This window comes from Heloderma suspectum, chromosome 11 (assembly GCF_057233095.1).
Source record: "Heloderma suspectum isolate Gila_16-S chromosome 11, 16-S_ref, whole genome shotgun sequence".
In the NCBI taxonomy this organism is placed as follows: Eukaryota; Metazoa; Chordata; class Lepidosauria; order Squamata; family Helodermatidae; genus Heloderma; species Heloderma suspectum.
Window position 1 is genome coordinate 6,780,410 of NC_139468.1, and position 17,680 is coordinate 6,798,089.

Below are 17,680 nucleotides of genomic sequence, written 5' to 3' on the forward strand. Positions count from 1 at the left end.
TTTAATGGTGTTTTGAAATGTGATTTTTAATATTTATATGTGAACCTCTTAGATATTTTATTGTATTACTTGGTATAGAAGTATTATTAATAAATAAATAGTATCAGAAATGTCTTCACCAGGTGTCAAAAAGATAAGTGTGGGCACCAGGCAAAGCTCCCTGGAGAGGGCTTTCCATAAATGGGGTGCCATGCTGACTGGGTATGAGAGCTGTAGACCAACACATATGGAGGTCACCAGGTCCAGTAATGCAGTAATGCCTTAAACATGGCATTAACTCCCTTAACCAAAAAACAAGAATAGCGTATCACATTCAATCAAACACAACATAGGAAGCGGAGGAAGCTGCCTTATACTGAGTCAGAACCTTGGTCCATCTAACCCAGTATTGTTGACACTGACTGGTAATCATGGCTCTTCAGGGTTTCGGGCAGGACTGTTTCCTAGCCCCACCTGGAGACACCAGGGATTTAACCTGGGTCTTCTTGGATGCTCTACCATTGAGCTATGGCTCCTCCCATGTGTCGTCCAACCATGTTTGCATAAGAAATATGTCTATGGTACACCTGCAGCAGTATCATCAATATTTGTAGACCACCATGGGAAAATCTTTTTGAAGAGCAAGCTATACATTGTATAATAAAATACACACCAACTCAAAGAAATCCAGCAGCAATTAACATATATGCCATAACTCCCTGCTAAAGAATTAAAAATCTTATATCCTCTAGTTTCAATTACACAAATACTTTTAAAAAATTTATATATATATATTGTCTCAAACGGAACAAACACTTTCTGGTATGTGTACAAAAACTGAAGCAAAGATCTTGGTCTAACATTTAAATTCATTAAATGACTCCCCCACAACCAATTATCTATTATTCTAATCCACTCTAAACACAGTAACAATGATTATGGCCATTAGTCATTTTACTAAGGAGCCACATAAAAACAGTCAGACTCATGAAAACATTTATGTAGCTGTACTTCAAAGTAAAAAAAAGTTTTTTTAAAAAAAAATTAGTCTGATAATCCCTTGGAATGAGTAGTCAGTCCTCAAGTAGTCAGTCCATGATTACATTGTCTCACAGCAAATTTGAACTCATTTAAGCCTTTTGGTACCAACATACTGGTCACGTTTGGATGGCCAATGTTAAGTGAGGGTTCCAGACCTATCTTATAAGCAATAATCCTAGTTTACTGTTTACAAGCAGTGCGCTAACGCACACTGCCGAATTGCTCCCTCCTGGCTCCCCTGCAAGTGGGAGTGGCTAAACGAACTACGGACACTCCATGATTTGTTGCTGGCTTATTACTCTGGCTTCTTTGGGGAGAGACAAGCCAGAGCTCCCAATTCAGACATCAGGATTAACAAATACTCAATGGAAGATCCATGGTTTGTTTAGCTACTCCCACTTGCAGGAGGAGCCAACCAGGAGTGATCAGGGAGTATGCACCAGCACACTGCTCGGTCCTTATCGGTTCATGCAAACTGGGCCCTTGTTAGTTGATCACCGTTTCTCATTTAAGTCAAATCTTATACTACACGCACTAACCAGGGAGTAAGTCCTATTAAACTCAATGGGACATACTTCTGAGTAAACATGTATAGGGTTGCGCTGTCAACCACCTATCTCTAAAAAGCCAATTCTCTTATAGTGAAATCCTAACCGTGTTTACTCTGAAGTCAGAGTTTAAATCTATATTAACACTGCAGCTTGTGTGTGTAACTGTCCAAAGCTGTACAACCCAAAGTAGTGATCTAGTTTTTAATTCACTGTATTGCTGCAAAATGCACATTTCTTTGGGGCATGGAGAGCAAGAATAAGGGAAACAGTTACTTTTTTGGTCTTGCTGCCATATAGTGTATTAGGAACTTGTCACTCTCTCCACTTGTAGTGTTTTCTGCCAAGTTATAAAATAAGTGTGTAGAAGTCCTCAAATAAGCTTTTGGGCTGACATAACAGCCCACATTTAATAAGAACTGCACTGTCTTTTCACACACTCTGCCCAAGAAATACAAATGGCTAGTGCAGATATATCTGAACAGGGAAGGCATTGATTAGATTTGTAATTCTTTTGTTAAGCATACATAACAATACCCGTTTTCTTAGAAGACTATTCTATTTGTTTTTGCACATCTTTCAGCATTCCACTTAAAGCTGTTTATATAGAAATTCCGAGTTCAAAGTTCACTAAGCAGGATTGGCAAGAAATGGCAGCGCATCACTGATGTCAACAATAGTTTCTGCTCAGTAGTTTGCTTTCTAAGGGATCTCGCTGAGCATCTACACTGGCAAAAGATATATGGGAATATGTGATAGCCACAACTTCTGCAGCCAAACCCCTCAGTCTATGATCCTGCTAGATTCCTTATAACTTGTTCATGAGTTGGCATTCATGGGGTTCATTCAAAACTTTTAAGTGCTAAAAAGTTTATATCATAAATGGTCCATAGTTGCAACAAATTTAGGTAATTCTTGCCTTTAATGGTAATACAGAATTCTCAGTTCGTTTTCACAGCATCCCAACAGCTATTTTTCCTTACACCAGAGTCACCCATTGACAATGTATTTTCACTGAACCAGACTAATGGCCTAGATGGTGCTCAGCTCTATATCCCATTGGATATATCATAAAGCAGCCATTCCCCTCTGCTTCCATTAATATAAATAACCAATTATACAGGCGAGGTCTCTTTTCTGCACTCATAGGTTTGAAACAACTGGAACAAAAGAGAACATTAATTATATACGGTAATCAGAACAAGTTCTTCATTTACTAGACAACAGAACAGACAGGGTGAAGACAGACTTACATTCTAAAGCATGGTCAAATTAGTCTTTGCAATACCTTTGCTGTACTTCAGGCATTTGTCCAAAACAGAGAATGTATGTTGAAATTACTTCCCCCACATTTTAGGATGTCAGTCTTCTCTCCAAGATAATCTTGGAGTTACATAAACTTTCACAGGATGAAAGTTCATCTAACCCAGAGGGTATGTATCTATCAGGCCAGACTATTATAACAGAGTGGAAAGATTTCTCATGGAAAAAGTCCTTTAATGCAGTATATTTCTTCTGTGCCTCTTATACCCAAGGTGGGTTAGAAATTACACCTGCCTCTTTGGTGGGACAGATGCAGTTTACAGGCCGTACACTGCCTATCCCTGCCATAGATATTTAAATTTCAAGAACTGCACAATAAAAAGATCCACAGAACGCCCTAATTTAGCAGGTGGAAGCCTTACTGAGCTAGCATACACTACATTATAATTAAAAAAAAAAACACTTGAACTGCATTGTCACAATATTCAAAATACTGAAGTAGTGATAACAGATACTTATACTGAAGCAGTGATAACAGATTTATTTCAAGACTGCCTCAAAACAAAACAAAATGTCTTCTGTAATGCATTGCTTGCATTTCTGACTACAAAAAAGTGGACAATCAGAAGAACTTCCGACTACTCTCTCTACTCCTTACTCCCTCGTAAGAAGGGAGCATTAATTACTGGGCCTCCACTCCCACAGCAGTACATAGATCATCCCTTTTCACTTCTAAAATATTCAAGCTGTGTCATTCAGGTGGGGGTGGGGGATCTCCCATTCGTTTTATCTAGCACTACTAGAGCATTAAGCAGTAGTCACCACTTACACGAAGGAAGTTTTAATTAGAAAAATAACCCAAGTTAATAGAATCTTTTTTTCTGTACTGATAAGCAAACTAAAAGCAGGAAAACTTTGCATTCTGACAAGATACAATTATTAAAATGTTGTTTATTTGAATAGGAAATCCAATCTCTTGAGATTTCTTAGTTACCTCCTTCTTCATACAGAGTGTCCTTTAAAACTGTTACCTTTGGAATTTTACAGTGATTATCTTGATTTAGGGCATTTTCAGACTGTTTTATTTTGCAGGAAATACAGAGTTGCTAGTTATTGTTGGAGTCCAAACAACTTTCTTCCCAGCTTGTGGGAAAAGAGAATTAAATATTCTTCCCCAGCTAACCCAACTACCTGGAAACTGCTTTCTGCCAGCACCCAAATAGTAATTTGCAAGGAAACACGATTTCCACCACAATTATTGCCCTTATTATATGGTGTGTATAGAATGTAATTGTGACCCTATTCATTAGTGGCCAGAGGTACAATCCTCCCGCTATTGTCAAAAGGCCTTTTAAAGTTTTCTCATTTCATTCAATATTTATACCCTGCTTTTCTTATCCATCAAGACAGTCAGTACAAATATATTTAAAAAACAAAAGCAACCAACTATTTGGTTCCTATTAATATCTCAGAACATTTCAATGACAATTCAGAATTAGCACCAACTAGTAAAATATAAGAACATCAAAACACTTATAACCCTCCTACACACACATACCTCAAATCCAACACTAACCCAGGAATATAGACAAGTAATCACACCAGTCATAGATTAAGTAATCACAGGTAAATAATATAGCAGTAGTAAGACAAAACATTCTTCTATGTTGTCATTTGTTTATGGTTTTCTGAATGTTTGCAAATCACCTTGGTGCCAGAAAGGCAGTATAGAAATGCAGTAATTACAGGCTTAAAAAAAAAATACAGCTCATATGTACCATTAATTCAGTTTCCTAATTTTTTTCTGAAAGCGAAGTGTTCCCACATCAACACCTAAATGAGAGAAGGTCCTCATGAGAGAACAGTATCAAGGGCTATCTATCCTCCTACCCTATACATTATCCAGCCATGTAAAATTCTGCTTTAAATTGTTAGCTGTGTGGTCCCCCTCTACTAGGTAACTGCTGTAAGGCTACGCCACCCCACATCTGTGGGAACAAAGGATGTTTGACACTGTCGGCTTGAATAGGCTTAAACCCACTTTTCTCAACATTGTCTGGAACACCCTTTAAAGTCATCAATGCTCTGTGTTTACTTCCTTCATTATGTCCACATGTACAACCATCACCACTCGGTATGGAGAAGCAGTGGCAATTTATTACTGTTATTTTGAGGGGGCCTGATAACATTGCTTTGAAGTCAGCAATTCAAATCCACTGTTCTACTGCGTGTATGTTTATGCTTTTAATGAGCCCTATTCCCTAATCACACCATGAGAAACAGGAAGAACTAAGAACATTCTTTACTTCAGAACAATGATGTACACAAAGGCCCAAACAGATCACTTCCCTGCTACCATATTTACATGGCAATGCAGCAGCTACAAAATCTCTTGTTGCAAGGCAAAAAAAAAAAAACCCTAATAAAAAGCAAAATTTGCTTTTGTTACCTAGATGTAACCAACATTCAAATGGGCAGAATTTGTTTTTCTTTGACAAAGCTGAAAGGTATTTCGGATTCCTAGACATCACTACATTTCAGTACCTGGGATCCCACCCCCCAGACTTGCTCTTTGTACAGCAAGATTTAAAACATGCTGGCTTTCAATAGAAAGCGTATTAATTCGTTTCATAAAGATTATTCAGGATGATCCAAAATGAACACACTTGGCAGAATGAACAGAAAGAAATTCTAATGCTTGTTGTAGTAAAGAATTATTTTTTAAACTCCATACACACAGACAGTACTATGAACGTTTTGGTGTTTCTGTGAGTGTTAGTCACATCCTTTGCAGAACCAACAAAACAAAGCTAATGTTAAAAATAAACTTCAGAAATTCTAACTGATACTTATTGAAGAATGAGAATTCACAAATGCCACCAGAAACAAATTCTAGAATCTGTGCCAAACAGCAACGCTACTTACTGCATTAGTGCAGTAACAGACACGCATGGTTCAGGTGTTAAGTACATACCAAGAGATGACATCAGACCGAAACTGCATAGTTTCACTTGAGAGTGACCACTTCAAGAGAGCTTCTCTAGCAATATTCCTTACCACAGCAGACATGAAACAATCTATATAATTACTATGAAAGAACTAACTGTTTATAATTCCAGAGAAGGGGGGTAAGGTTTTTTTCAGGTTCTTAAGGTTTCATGCATAAGGAGGAACCTGTTGAATGTTTCAAGTCCACCCTCTTCCCCCAAGGGAAAGAAGTCGTGCGCATGCGTGCACACAGACGTGCAAGGGGGGGGGTTGAGGGCCTTCAGAGTACACACCCCACTACACCTGTACCGTATCATATACACCTATAGAACAGGTGGAGTTTCTCTTGGACTCAGAGCACCACCCAAAACATATCTGCAGTAAGCCAGCAACAGCTGATTCAGAGGGAGTTGTTGAGAGATCCTGTCTGTCAGGAATTTCAAAACTTGCTGTTTCAGTTTCAGGAATTCCTAATGAAAAATTCCTGAGAAAGGGCACGTCCTTTTAGAGTACAAAAACACCCCCCCACACACACACTTGAAAACTATTTCGATTCACACCCCGAATAACAACACAGGAACAACATGCAATTTAGCTGGGAGTTGAACTTCGGCAAAGCAAACATTTTCTGTTGCAACTTTTATGAGGCAGAGCTGCAACCCCATAGCCAGGTTGTTCTACCAGTAGTGCTCTAAAAGCACACTGGGAGGAAGTTTCCAGCCGGAGAAATCTCATTTAAAATCTTGTTGATTGGTAAATTATAGGGCGGAATTCATGCCTCTTCTCCTTTCCGGTTACAATCCTACAACAAACTGGGAGGCTAAGGCTGCAATCTTACACATTCTTCCTTGGGAGTAAACCCCACTGAAAAAGAATGTGAATTACTTCTGGGTAGACATATATATATAGGATTGCTCTACTCATCCTAACCATGCTCAGGAAATAAGCCCTGCTGAACCCTGTGAGGCTTACCTCGAAGTAATTATGCACAGGATCGACCTACAAGGATGCAACCCACAGCATATGTATTAACTTCAGATACAGACTCCCCCCCCCCCCCGCCCGCCCAAAAAATAATTAAGTCCCACTAAATCCAACCGAAGGTGCTGCTGAATAAGCAGGTCTGGAGTCAAGCTCCCTTGGGTCCCCCTTTGAAAGCAAGTGCAGAAATAAAAGCTGAAAACCCACACCCCCAAAGGACCGGAGGGGACTAAAACCAAACCTCACCCCCCCCCCCACACACACAAAATACTCCAGGGAGAGCTCTGCGATACCCCGCCTTTGAGCACCAATCAGACCTTTATCCAACAGGTTTGTGGCCTGTGAGGCATGTGGGTACACAGAAGAGGGGGGGGGAGAGACCCTCAGAACTGAGCGCAACTCCGTTAACTTCAGACACAAACTCCCGCCCCCCTCAAAATAAATAAATAAATAAATAAGTCACCCCCCTAAACTCGTTCCTTCAGTTTGGTTTTTTTTTTTTTTTACCGTCCTCATCCTAAGTTTCGCTACATCCGTGGGGCACTTAAAAAAATAAAACAGCAGCAGAAAAACAGGAAAATGGGGGGGGGGGCGGAGACCCGTAAACAAACGTCCCTTAACATGTTTGTTTGTTTGTTTTTTAAGGAAAGGTGAGGGAAAGGCCCAAGCCCCAAACCGCCCCCCCCAACCCTATTACACAGACCCCTCCTCCCTAGTAGACACACATCCATCTATGGAACACGAACACACGGGCACACGCACGTATAAGGTTCACGCTCGCTCTTAAACAGAGGGATGGGTCGAGAGGTCTGGGGGTCCACGGCGTCTGACTGAGTACCCGCTGGCGCTGAGGAGCCCCCAGCCCCATCTGCGCCCCCATTATCCTGCCCCATTACGCTGAGGCAGCCCCCCACCCCCCCCACACACACACAGGCACAAAACATACTTCCGCACGCCCAGGGTGCGAGGAAGGGGCGAGGAGCCCGGGCAGCGCGCGACGGGGGGCTCCCGCCGGGGCAGCCCCCGCCCGGCCCCCGCGCCGCGCCGTGTGGGGCCGGCTCCGGCCTCCCCTCTCCCCCCCCCCGGGGCTGCCCGGCGGGCCCCCAGCACCGCCACGGGCGGCTCCGCGCTTACCTTGGTGGAAGCAGCTGCGGCTCGGGCAGACATTTTGTTTCCTTCCCGTGCCCGGAGGAGAGGAGCCGGCCGAGGGGGCGGCGGCGAGGTCGGGAGCGCGCCGCTTTCGCTCGGCGAGTCCGGGGATGGGAGAGGGCGCGGGGGTCTTCCGAGCGCGCCGCCCGCCCCGCCAGGCTTCTCCCCCGCCGCTGCTGCTGCTCCTCCTCCTCCTGCTCACGCCGCCGCCCCAGTGGACATTCTCCCAGGGAGGCGGCGGCGGCGGCGGCGAGTCAAGTTTGCCCAAAGTCCAGCAGCTTCTCCAGCGTTGGCGGAGGGCAGCGGCAACCCCAGTATCGGCGCGCGTGCAGGGGGGGGGGGTCGTGCGGGGCCTCGCCGCCCCTCCTCGCGCCTGCACCCGAGAAGAAAAAAGGGGCGGCGGCAACGCGCGGGGCCCCTCTCCTCTTTGCGCGGCAGCTGCGCCCGCTATGAGCGCCCTGCTCCGGCCGCTGCCTTTTGCTCGCTGCTGCTGCTCCGGTTCCCAGCGGCAGCTACATGCCCTCCCTCCCCCCCCCCCTCCTTTTCCAAGCAGCAGCAATCACTGGCATGTCTGACTTGCTGGGAAGTGTCCATTCGCTCTCTTTCCCCCCCCCGGGGGGGGGAGACGGGAACGAAAGCCAAAGGGGGCCTTGCTGCTGCTTTTTTTAATTTTAATTTTCTTTTGCACGGGTTTTTTTCGTCCAGTCGCTCCGGGGAAATCATGCATGCCACGAGAGAAGGCGGTAATACGTGGTGGCGGTGGTGATGATGATAATATAACCCGTTGCTATAACGCAGCCACTTTGCAAGGGGCGTGTGTGTCTTGCAATGCTCAGAGACTTTTTTTTTTTTGCTTTTTCTCCCTTTGCATCTTTCTTTGCATGATAATGTAATATGACGATGGTAACAACAACAACAGAACCCGTTGCTATAATGCAGCCACTGTGCAAGGGGGTGGGGGTCTTGCAATGCTCAGAGACCCTCTTTTTTTTGCTTTTTCTCTTTCTTTGCTAATATAGTGGTGATGATGATAATAATGAATACTGAAGCGTTAGAATGACTCCGCTACGCTCACTTCCCTCCGTGCAACGGGGAAGCGCCTTTTGCAACGCTCGCAGAGCGTTGGGTCCGCATCGGCTCCCCCTCTCCTCTCCGGAGCTTTGGTTCGGGCTACAGACCCTGGCGGTGACTGGGGCACAGAGTTTCCTGGATCGGGCGGGCCTATCAGAGGCCACGGGAGGAGGGCGGCTCGGGAAGTAATGGGTTGCTGCTGCTGCTGCTAGGACCGGAGGAGGGCGAGAGGCGGATGGGCCTCTTTGCAGAGTGGCCAAAGCGGAGCATTAAAAAGCGGGATTCCTGGGCCTGTCGCCCGGTTGGAATGGCCGTGGACTGAACTGTTTCCCTGTTGCTTATTTTCTTCTTCGCAATGAAATGCACTCCGCTTTTCAAGCAGAATAGCAACTTCCGGAGCAAAACCATTAAAACAGTGCATTCTTGTGGCACCTTCACTGGGCCCACAGCCTAGCAGGGGCCCACTGACAAGACCCCCCCACAGTCGCTCTACCTGCCTGTGGCTCTGGCGCAGACAACGGTGGTGGTGAGGAAAAGGAGCAGGAGGTGCCCAGGCCTGCTTGCTCCCTGGCTGTCTGCCTCCCAGGGAAGCAAGTAGTAGCAATGATTTTGTCGTTCAGTCGTGTCCGACTCTTCGTGACCCCATGGACCATGGCACGCCAGGCCTTCCTGTCCTGCGCTCTCTCCCGGAGCGTGCTCAAGTCCATATTCGTTGCATCGGTGATGCTATCTAGCCATCAGCTAGTGTGACTAGTGGTGAGAAGGTCGACTCACTGAGGAGGAGCCCCCTTGAGGGTGCCTTTCCAAGAGCCCTCAAAAACCTGGAGATGGCACTGCACCTTAAAAGTTTAATGGTTCAGTTTAACAGATTTCTTGTAGTGGGAGATTTCATGGTCAGCGAGCGCCCACATCACCAGAACACAGCCCTCCTTAACTGAGCTTTCCCAAACTGGTGCCTTCCAGATGTTTTGCACTACAGCAGCAAGCATTCCTGGACCTTGGCCTTGCTGGCTGGGGTTGATGGGAGTTGAAGTCCACAGCATCTGAACAGCCACTGGTTCCCCAGCCCTCATCTAAAGGTGTATGATGTGGTTGATCCTGCACCTTGTGTGATGGGAGGCTGGCAGGGAACAACCTGTCAAGTACTCTGAAAATCTTGAAGGAAAATACAGAAATAGTGAACTCAGTGGGATTTACTTCTGATAGGATCAGAATATGTCTTCTATCAATGTGGTGCACACTATATTACTATCAACTTTACAAAGCACAGAGGCATGGCAAAGATATATCCTTTCATGCACAAATTTCTGAGCCCAAACATGGACAAAAGAAAATTTTCTAAGCGACTTTTCCTTGCCCCCACAAAAAGTATAATTTTGGATGGCAAATTTGCATTTTATCAACTTAAAGAATAAAGCAAGGCTAAAGAACGTTATGTAATAGAGTGACATACAAATATTGTACATGAAATAATACAATATTCTCTTCCCCTACCGGTGTGTTGTGGCCATTGGCTGGAAGGCCCATCGAATTAAATGGGACGTACTTCTGAGTAGACACATATAGAATAGCACTGCACAAGGTACAAATCCTAACTTTGTTGCTTGACCAGGATGAGTTTTTTGTCTGTAGCCCTTCTCCATCTTAAGGGGCTAAAACTGGTTTGCAAAAAGGAACTTTGGGGAAACAAGCTCAGGGCTGTTGCTACTCCTCATAGCACATCATGGAAATCACTCAATCACATGGCAAAAGAGCCAAAGTAATGCTTGGGAATGCTTGCTTTGAAACAACAACATTAAGAATAATTGCTTGTAAGTAATGCAAACTTTCAACAATGTCCTGCTATTTTCTATGTGATGGGATAATACTGTTTCGGCTATCAGGGAGGCAAGCTGTAAATACTAAAGAAATCAGAAAATTGTGTGCGTGTGCACGTGCATGCACGTGCACACACATAATTTTGTTCTACTTAGGGTTCCCCCCGTCCCAGCAAGCCACAAGAATGGCAGCTTTCTATTCCCCACCCCTACTCCCATCCCTTCAAATCTGGAATATGTATAATTTTAGGCCCATGCACAGCCCTAAATTACAGCTTTGCAATACAAGCATCTTCTTTTGTTGCATGGCCACATGAATAGCTTTAGAGGCCGGAGCAAGGCTTCCCAGACTTCTGAGGGATTAACTCCTGGTAAAACAGGGAATCCCCATCACTACCCTGCAGGAAAGGGAAGAATCCATTGAGGAAGCTAAAAGTGGGTCTTGGAAAAAGGACCTGGAAAACAGCAAGGTCTTTGAGCACTTCTAAAAGTCGGGAGGGACAGAGGCAAATTGCTGAGAGGTGTCATTCAGCTCGGTTGCCAACTAAGTCAGGGCTTGTATCACTTTGGGGCCTTGAAAACCAGCAATGTTATCTTAAATTCAAATGAGCTGCTGAATAATAGCCAGCCAGAGTAAAGAATGCCAGGTGGGCATAATTTGATCACTCGCAGAGGCCTAGAACAGTTTAAAGCTGCACTGCTGCATTCTGAACAAGCCGCAAGAAATGGACAAGAACTGCTGGAAGTCCATATAGGAAGGATTTACGGAAATCAAGCCGCATGCTCAGCAGATTGCTGTTGAAAGTTCAGAGGTGGGAATACCTTAGAATCACACACTCTGGACTGAATGCAGAGTCGAGATTAGGATTCCCTGGGTTCCTGGGATGTTAACCTTGGGAAGACAGGAAAACTCTATCCCTGCTGTTTTATTCATCAGTGTGGAATGATGAATACACAATCAAATCTGTGGCGGGGAAGGTGCACAACTATATCCGATTGCTTAAGTCCCAGGAGTGGAAGATTACACTTCTAAAGACCCCACCCCAGGGGAGAGAGGTGAATGACAACTCTCATTCTGTGAAAAAGGCAAACCCTATGTCAGGGATCATGAGGAAAGGAATCGAAAATAAAATGGCCAATTTCATAATGCCCTTATACAATACATCAGGGTCTCCAGCATGGTGCCTATGAGGCCCTATGTACCCATGGAGACCTCTCTCAGTGCCCGCAAGGCTCCCTGCCCCTCCTATTTTTATTTTTTTAGCTGGGAAGTTGGCATGCTGCAAAACACCATTGTTACTTGGGTTCAAAAGAGTGGTTTTGTGTTTTGGAGCTCGGCCTCCATCTCTGCATTGTACTTCGGTTCTTCAGGCAAATTACTTTTCTCTCAGTCTTACTAGTTGTCTTCTGGAATATGAGTGTTTTGTAACTGGCCATGCCCGCCATGGCAGCCATTTTATGAATGGGCAAGGTGCCCCATCACAGCCATTTTGTGAGAGTGCCGATGACACTCCCTCAAAATTCCAAATGTGCCCCCTGACCCAAAGAGGTTGGGAGCTCCTGCAATATGTAATATGGTGTCCTTATACCAGTCTGTGGTGTGACCACGCTTGGAATACAGTGCACGGTTCTGGTCACCGCACCTCAAAAAAGATTTCGTAGAGCTGGGGAAAAGTGCAGAAGAGGACACCCAAAATAATTAGGGGGCTGGAGAAACTCTCCTATGAGGAAGCTTTGGGGCTTTTTAGCTTGAAAAAAAAAAAGATGAGTATGAGGGGAACATGATAAAGGTGTATGAAATTATGGATGATGTGGAGAAAATGGATAAGGAGATGTTTTTCTCCCTCTCATAATACTAGACCTCAGGGTCAACAAATGAAGCTAAATGGTGGGAAATTCAAGACAGATAACACAAAGCACTTCGTCTCATAATGCATTTTTAAATTATGGAATTCACTATAACAAGATGTACTGGTGGTCACCAACTTAGACCGCTTTACCAGGGCTAGACAAATACATGGAAGATAAGGCTATCAGTGACTACAAGTCATGATGGCTATATGCTACCTTAAGGGATCAGAGACAATGTGCTTCTAAATACCAGTTGCTAGGGAGCCATAGTGGGAGGGTGCTTTCTGCTTGTGGGCTTCCCATAAGACATAGGTATTGGCCGCTGTGGAACAGAATGCAGGGCTCTTCTTACATTCTTATGCTAACAACATTCTATCAAGCCATCCCCAAGAGACAAAAAATAGGGACAGAGTGCCCCCTCATGACATCATGCAGCTTCCTAATCCTGTCCCTCACTCCCCAACATCCATGTGTTCTGCATGAAGTCAGAATATCAGAGGCTTATGCCAATAGAGCTCTATACACCTGGGTTTCAACAAAATCTGGACCTTTGCCAGATCAGGGTTCCAGATAATGTGGAGAGGGCTGATGTCAAGGGTAGGCATGGTTGGGCACATGTCAAGGGCCCACACCCCAACAGGGGACCGCTGGACTTGCTCCTCCTCTTCACCACTACAACCTGCTTGTTCACCTGCCTCTCACTCTGGCCCAGACAAGAGTAGTGGTGAGAAGAAGGAGCAGCAGATGCCACGGCCTACTCACGCACTGGCTCTCTGCCTGTCAAACAAGCAACTGGGAGCAATGATTAGAAAGAGGATGGGGGTGGGAAGCTACACAATGCCAGCAACAGGGCCAGCTTTACAGGCCTGCTGTTACTGTGCCACATGGAGCTCTTTCCACACTTATAATGTACAAGGACGGTTGTAGGTTGTCTGTCCACCCTCTTCTAGGCTCCAACCAGTTTATCCATTCAGTTTTAAATAGCATTTCAAGTTGCTTAAAGATACTTCAATTTAATTTGGAAAATGAGAAATTTTACATTAGAAAGCATAGTGCTTCCTAATCCCACCCAGAATGTTTTATTGCAGCTTGGATTCTAGGAGCCGCTTGGTTCACACATAGCAACAACCCACAGATTGCTTAGATCGTGGATTGTCAGGGCTTTGTGGGAGCAAATGAGCTGCCTCCCATGCACTCATCAATTCCGCTTTACATCCACTTTGCTAAACGACCCAGGAACATCCCATTCCTGAGTTGTTCGCTGTGATGTCCGAACCTAGAGTTCTGGGGGACAATCGACCCAGAGTTTGAACTCATGGTTTGTTGCTGGTTAAAACTCTGGGTTGTTTTGTCCCTTAACAATCCAGAGTTCCGGCTTCGGACATCACATCGAACAACTCAGGAATGGGATGTTCCTGGGTTGTTTAGCAAAGTGGATGCAAAGCGGAAGTGATGAGCGCATGGGAGGCAGTTTGCTTGCTCCCACATGGCCCCAACAATTCATGGGTTAACCTATGAATTGCCATTATGTGTGAACCAGTTCCATGTTTTTACCTGGAACAGAATCTTGGCTCAACATTACCATGTTTCGGCTCAAACAAAGCACTCACTAAAATCCAGCACTGGTTCTTCTACTGCTTTACATGACAAAGGGTTCTGGACAAATGACACCAGCTGGGCAACACAAGCTTTGGTGTAGAAACAGCATCCAGGAACTTGGGCTCAGTCAAGGCCTTGGATCACACCAAGAGATAAGGCCAGGAAGAAATGCTGCATTTGTTTTTTTGTTAAGTCCAGGCATTCCATTTACAGTTTATGCACCTGGGGAGTTAGAATCATAGACTAGTAGGGTTGGAAGGGGCCTATAAGACCGTCGAGTCCAACCCCCTGCTCAATGCAGGAATCCGAGTCAGAGCATCCCTGACAGATGGCTGTCCAGCCTCATCTTGAATGTCTCCAGTGAGGGAGACACCACCACTTCCCTAGGTAATGGGTTCCATTGTCATGTTGCTCTAACAGTCAGGAAGTTTTTCCTGATGTTCAGCTGGAATCTGGCTTCCTGGAACTTGAGCCCATTATTCCGTGTCTTGCATTCTGGGATGATCGAGAAGAGATGCTGGCCTTCCTCTCTGTGCCAACCTTTCAAGGACTTGAAGAGCGCTATCCTATCTCCCCTCAGTCCTCTCTTCTCAAGGCTAAACATGCCCAGTTTTTTCAGTCTCTCCTCATAGGGCTTTGTTTCCAGTCCCCTGATCATCTTGGGTGCCATCCTCTGAACCCTCTCCAGTTTGTCTGCATCCTTCTTAAAGTGTGGTGCCCAGAACTGGACACAGTACTCCAGATGAGGCCTAACCAGTGCTGAGTAGAGGGGAACTAGTACTTCCCGTGATTTGGAAGCTATGCTTCTATTAATGCAGCCCAAAATAGCATTTGCCTTTTTTGCAGCCACATTACATTGTTGGCTCATATTCAGCTTGTGATCGACAACAATTCCAAGATCCTTCTTGCTTGTAGTGTTGTTGAGCCACATATCCCCCATATTGTAACTGTACATTTGGTTTCTTTTTCCTAGGTGCAGAACTTGGCATTTATCCCTATTAAATGTCATTCTGTTGTTTTCTGCCGAGCGCTCCTGCCTATCAAGATCACTTTGAATTTTGTTTCTGTCTTCCAGGGTATCAGCTATCCTGCCCAATTTTGTGTCATCTGCAAATTTGATCAGCATTCCCTGCACCTCCTTGTCCAAGTCATCGATAAAAATGTTGATGAGCACTGGGCCCAGGACTGAGCCCTGCGGTACCTCGCTCGTTACCTCTGCTCAGTTTGAGAAGATCCCCTGGATCTTCTTTGTGTCCGATTCTGTAGCCAACTGTGGATCCACCTGAGAGTTGTTTCATCTAGCCCACTTTGAGCTAGTTTGCTCATCAGGATATGACGGGGCACTTTTCAAAAGCTTTGCTGAAATCAAGGTATATTATGTATGTTGTTTGATGGGTCTTATTTTAAGAAACACTGTTAAGGGCTGGCTTAAAACATTTTAGTGCCTGCCGTGGAAAAAAAAATCCAAACAGTTCCCCCCACACACACTAACTGACGTGAAGTATAATCCGCCAGGAAGTTTTCCACGTACGTCACTGAAGTGACCAAGAGCTGCTCCAAAGTCCCTACCGCTCCTACATCAGGGGGATTGCAGGAATTTCCCCACTAGATTGTGCCCTGTCTATCTCCTCATTTGAATGCCCTGAATGGCACCTGGTCTTGCTGGATAAGGCCAACTCTGGCATGCCTCAAGAACGCCAAACTCTCTACAACGGCCAGCGTGGTGTGCTGGTTAGAGCGTTAGACTAAGGCAGCCTTTCCCAACCTGGATGTTTGCTGGGTGACCTTGGGCCAGACACAATGACCTGGTTTGCACAATCACTGCAGCCCACCGTGGCTTTATTTATGCCCTGGTGGGTTGGGGCACATGCCGGCAGCCATTGTGAATATTCAAGCCATGGCAGTCAGTCTCCACAGCTTATCGTGGCATCTGAACCCAGCAAGGGTGTGTTGTTGGTGTGGTTAACAAATCTGTGGGCTGTTTTAGGGTTCATAGAATAGCTTAAATAAGCCATGGTGGGCTCTGGCGATCATGGGAACTGGCCCTGTCTCTCAACCGAACTGACCTCCCAGGGTTGTTTCAAAGCTAATATGGGCAGGGGGGCAACCATGTTTGCCAAAGATAAAAACTGGATAAAGACATGTAGTCCACAACAGAAATGCCTTATTCCAAAACACCACCATATTCTGAAATCACTGTGTTCTCTGTTTCGTTACTTTTCATCTTTCAGCCCTGCTGTAAAGGACAGGAAGGAAAAGGCTGGGACCACAACAGGAAATCTGCCTCAGAACTGAGAAAATACAAGAGGTCACATGCCAAAGAAGGTTTCCAGAGATCTCTTGTTTTCCAGCACCATTCTCTAGCTAAAAAGAGCATACCCTATTTTTTAACCCAACACTGCTGGATGTGTATATTTTATACATATGTATATCAGGTGCCAATATCAGATGTCCAGTTGTCCTCCTTTCTAGTACCTGTCCCTGGTAAAGTTGTGATTTTGTCCTTTTCATTTCTTTTATTTCTTTTTACTTTTAAGGGGTATGCCTTAAAACAAAAATAGGATGTACTGGCTTTCTTTTTACTCCCCACACACCCCATCCCCAACAAACAACACCTAATTTGCTTCACTGCAGCTATTCTCCCACTGTGAAATGAAACTTTCTGTTAAAGAATCTTTTCTTTTAAATATAGATATAAGAAAGAGAGAAAGACTAACAACAGAGTATTCAAAATATATTTTAAGTTGAACATTTCAGCTACTGCCTTCATCAGTAGCTGTGCTGTTAAGTGGGTATCAGGAGTCAGTCTTTCTATCTTTCTTAAAGATTTTGCCTTAAGATTTTGCCTCCACAGTGTTGTGCCACTTTACATCAACCTCTGTAGATACAATATACTATAAATATACACCAAGCAGCAGAGTATAATTTTAAAGGCAGATAGATCCCAAGACTGTCTGATATTCTGGTGTCATTCCTTAATTATACTAAAGTGACCATTTTCTTTTCTTTTTTGCAAATTTTAACTTTGGGACGTATTTCATAAGCTGCTCAGTATACTTTGATTCCCTCCCCCACCCTTTTACTGCTGCAGTAACATTATGGCTAGTAAAACAGGTAGCTACTATATTAATAAACAACTCCCATTGCTAGAGAAAGTGCAAACCGATCATATTGAATTTCCCAGGATTATGTTCTAGTTTTCGATATTTGATATGGCAGCCTTACAAAGAGAAGAGGCTGGCCAGAGAGGAGTACTGTTGCTGAGGATAAGTGACCATGGAAAGATCCAGAAGAGGAGAATAATGCTCCGTTAAAAACATGTGTTTGAATTTACAAATATTTCTACTCAGCATAGGAGCAGGGCCAGGATCCTGCAGGAACTGGCAGTGGGCC

The 17,680-nt window shown here is 44.7% G+C and overlaps 1 protein-coding gene and 1 long non-coding RNA gene across 6 annotated transcripts in view; one reads left to right on the plus strand and one right to left on the minus strand.

The window, feature by feature from the left end:
• TJP1 (tight junction protein 1) overlaps positions 1 to 8,456 on the minus strand; it is a 142,716-nt gene extending 134,260 nt beyond the window's left edge. For all 5 annotated transcript variants that reach the window (XM_084816726.1, XM_084816724.1, XM_084816723.1 and 2 more), the window contains exon 1: positions 7,935 to 8,456. In XM_084816726.1, coding sequence (XP_084672852.1) covers positions 7,935 to 7,967 — 33 coding nt within the window. In that variant the 5' untranslated portion in view covers positions 7,968 to 8,456. The remainder of the gene's footprint in view (positions 1 to 7,934) is intronic.
• A 719-nt stretch (positions 8,457 to 9,175) lies between these two features.
• Positions 9,176 to 17,451, plus strand: LOC146336940 (uncharacterized). The gene is made up of 3 exons (XR_014785251.1): positions 9,176 to 10,831; positions 15,363 to 15,657; positions 16,519 to 17,451. It is a non-coding gene; the product is annotated as an uncharacterized LOC146336940 (long non-coding RNA).
• Positions 17,452 to 17,680: the final 229 nt, after the last annotated feature.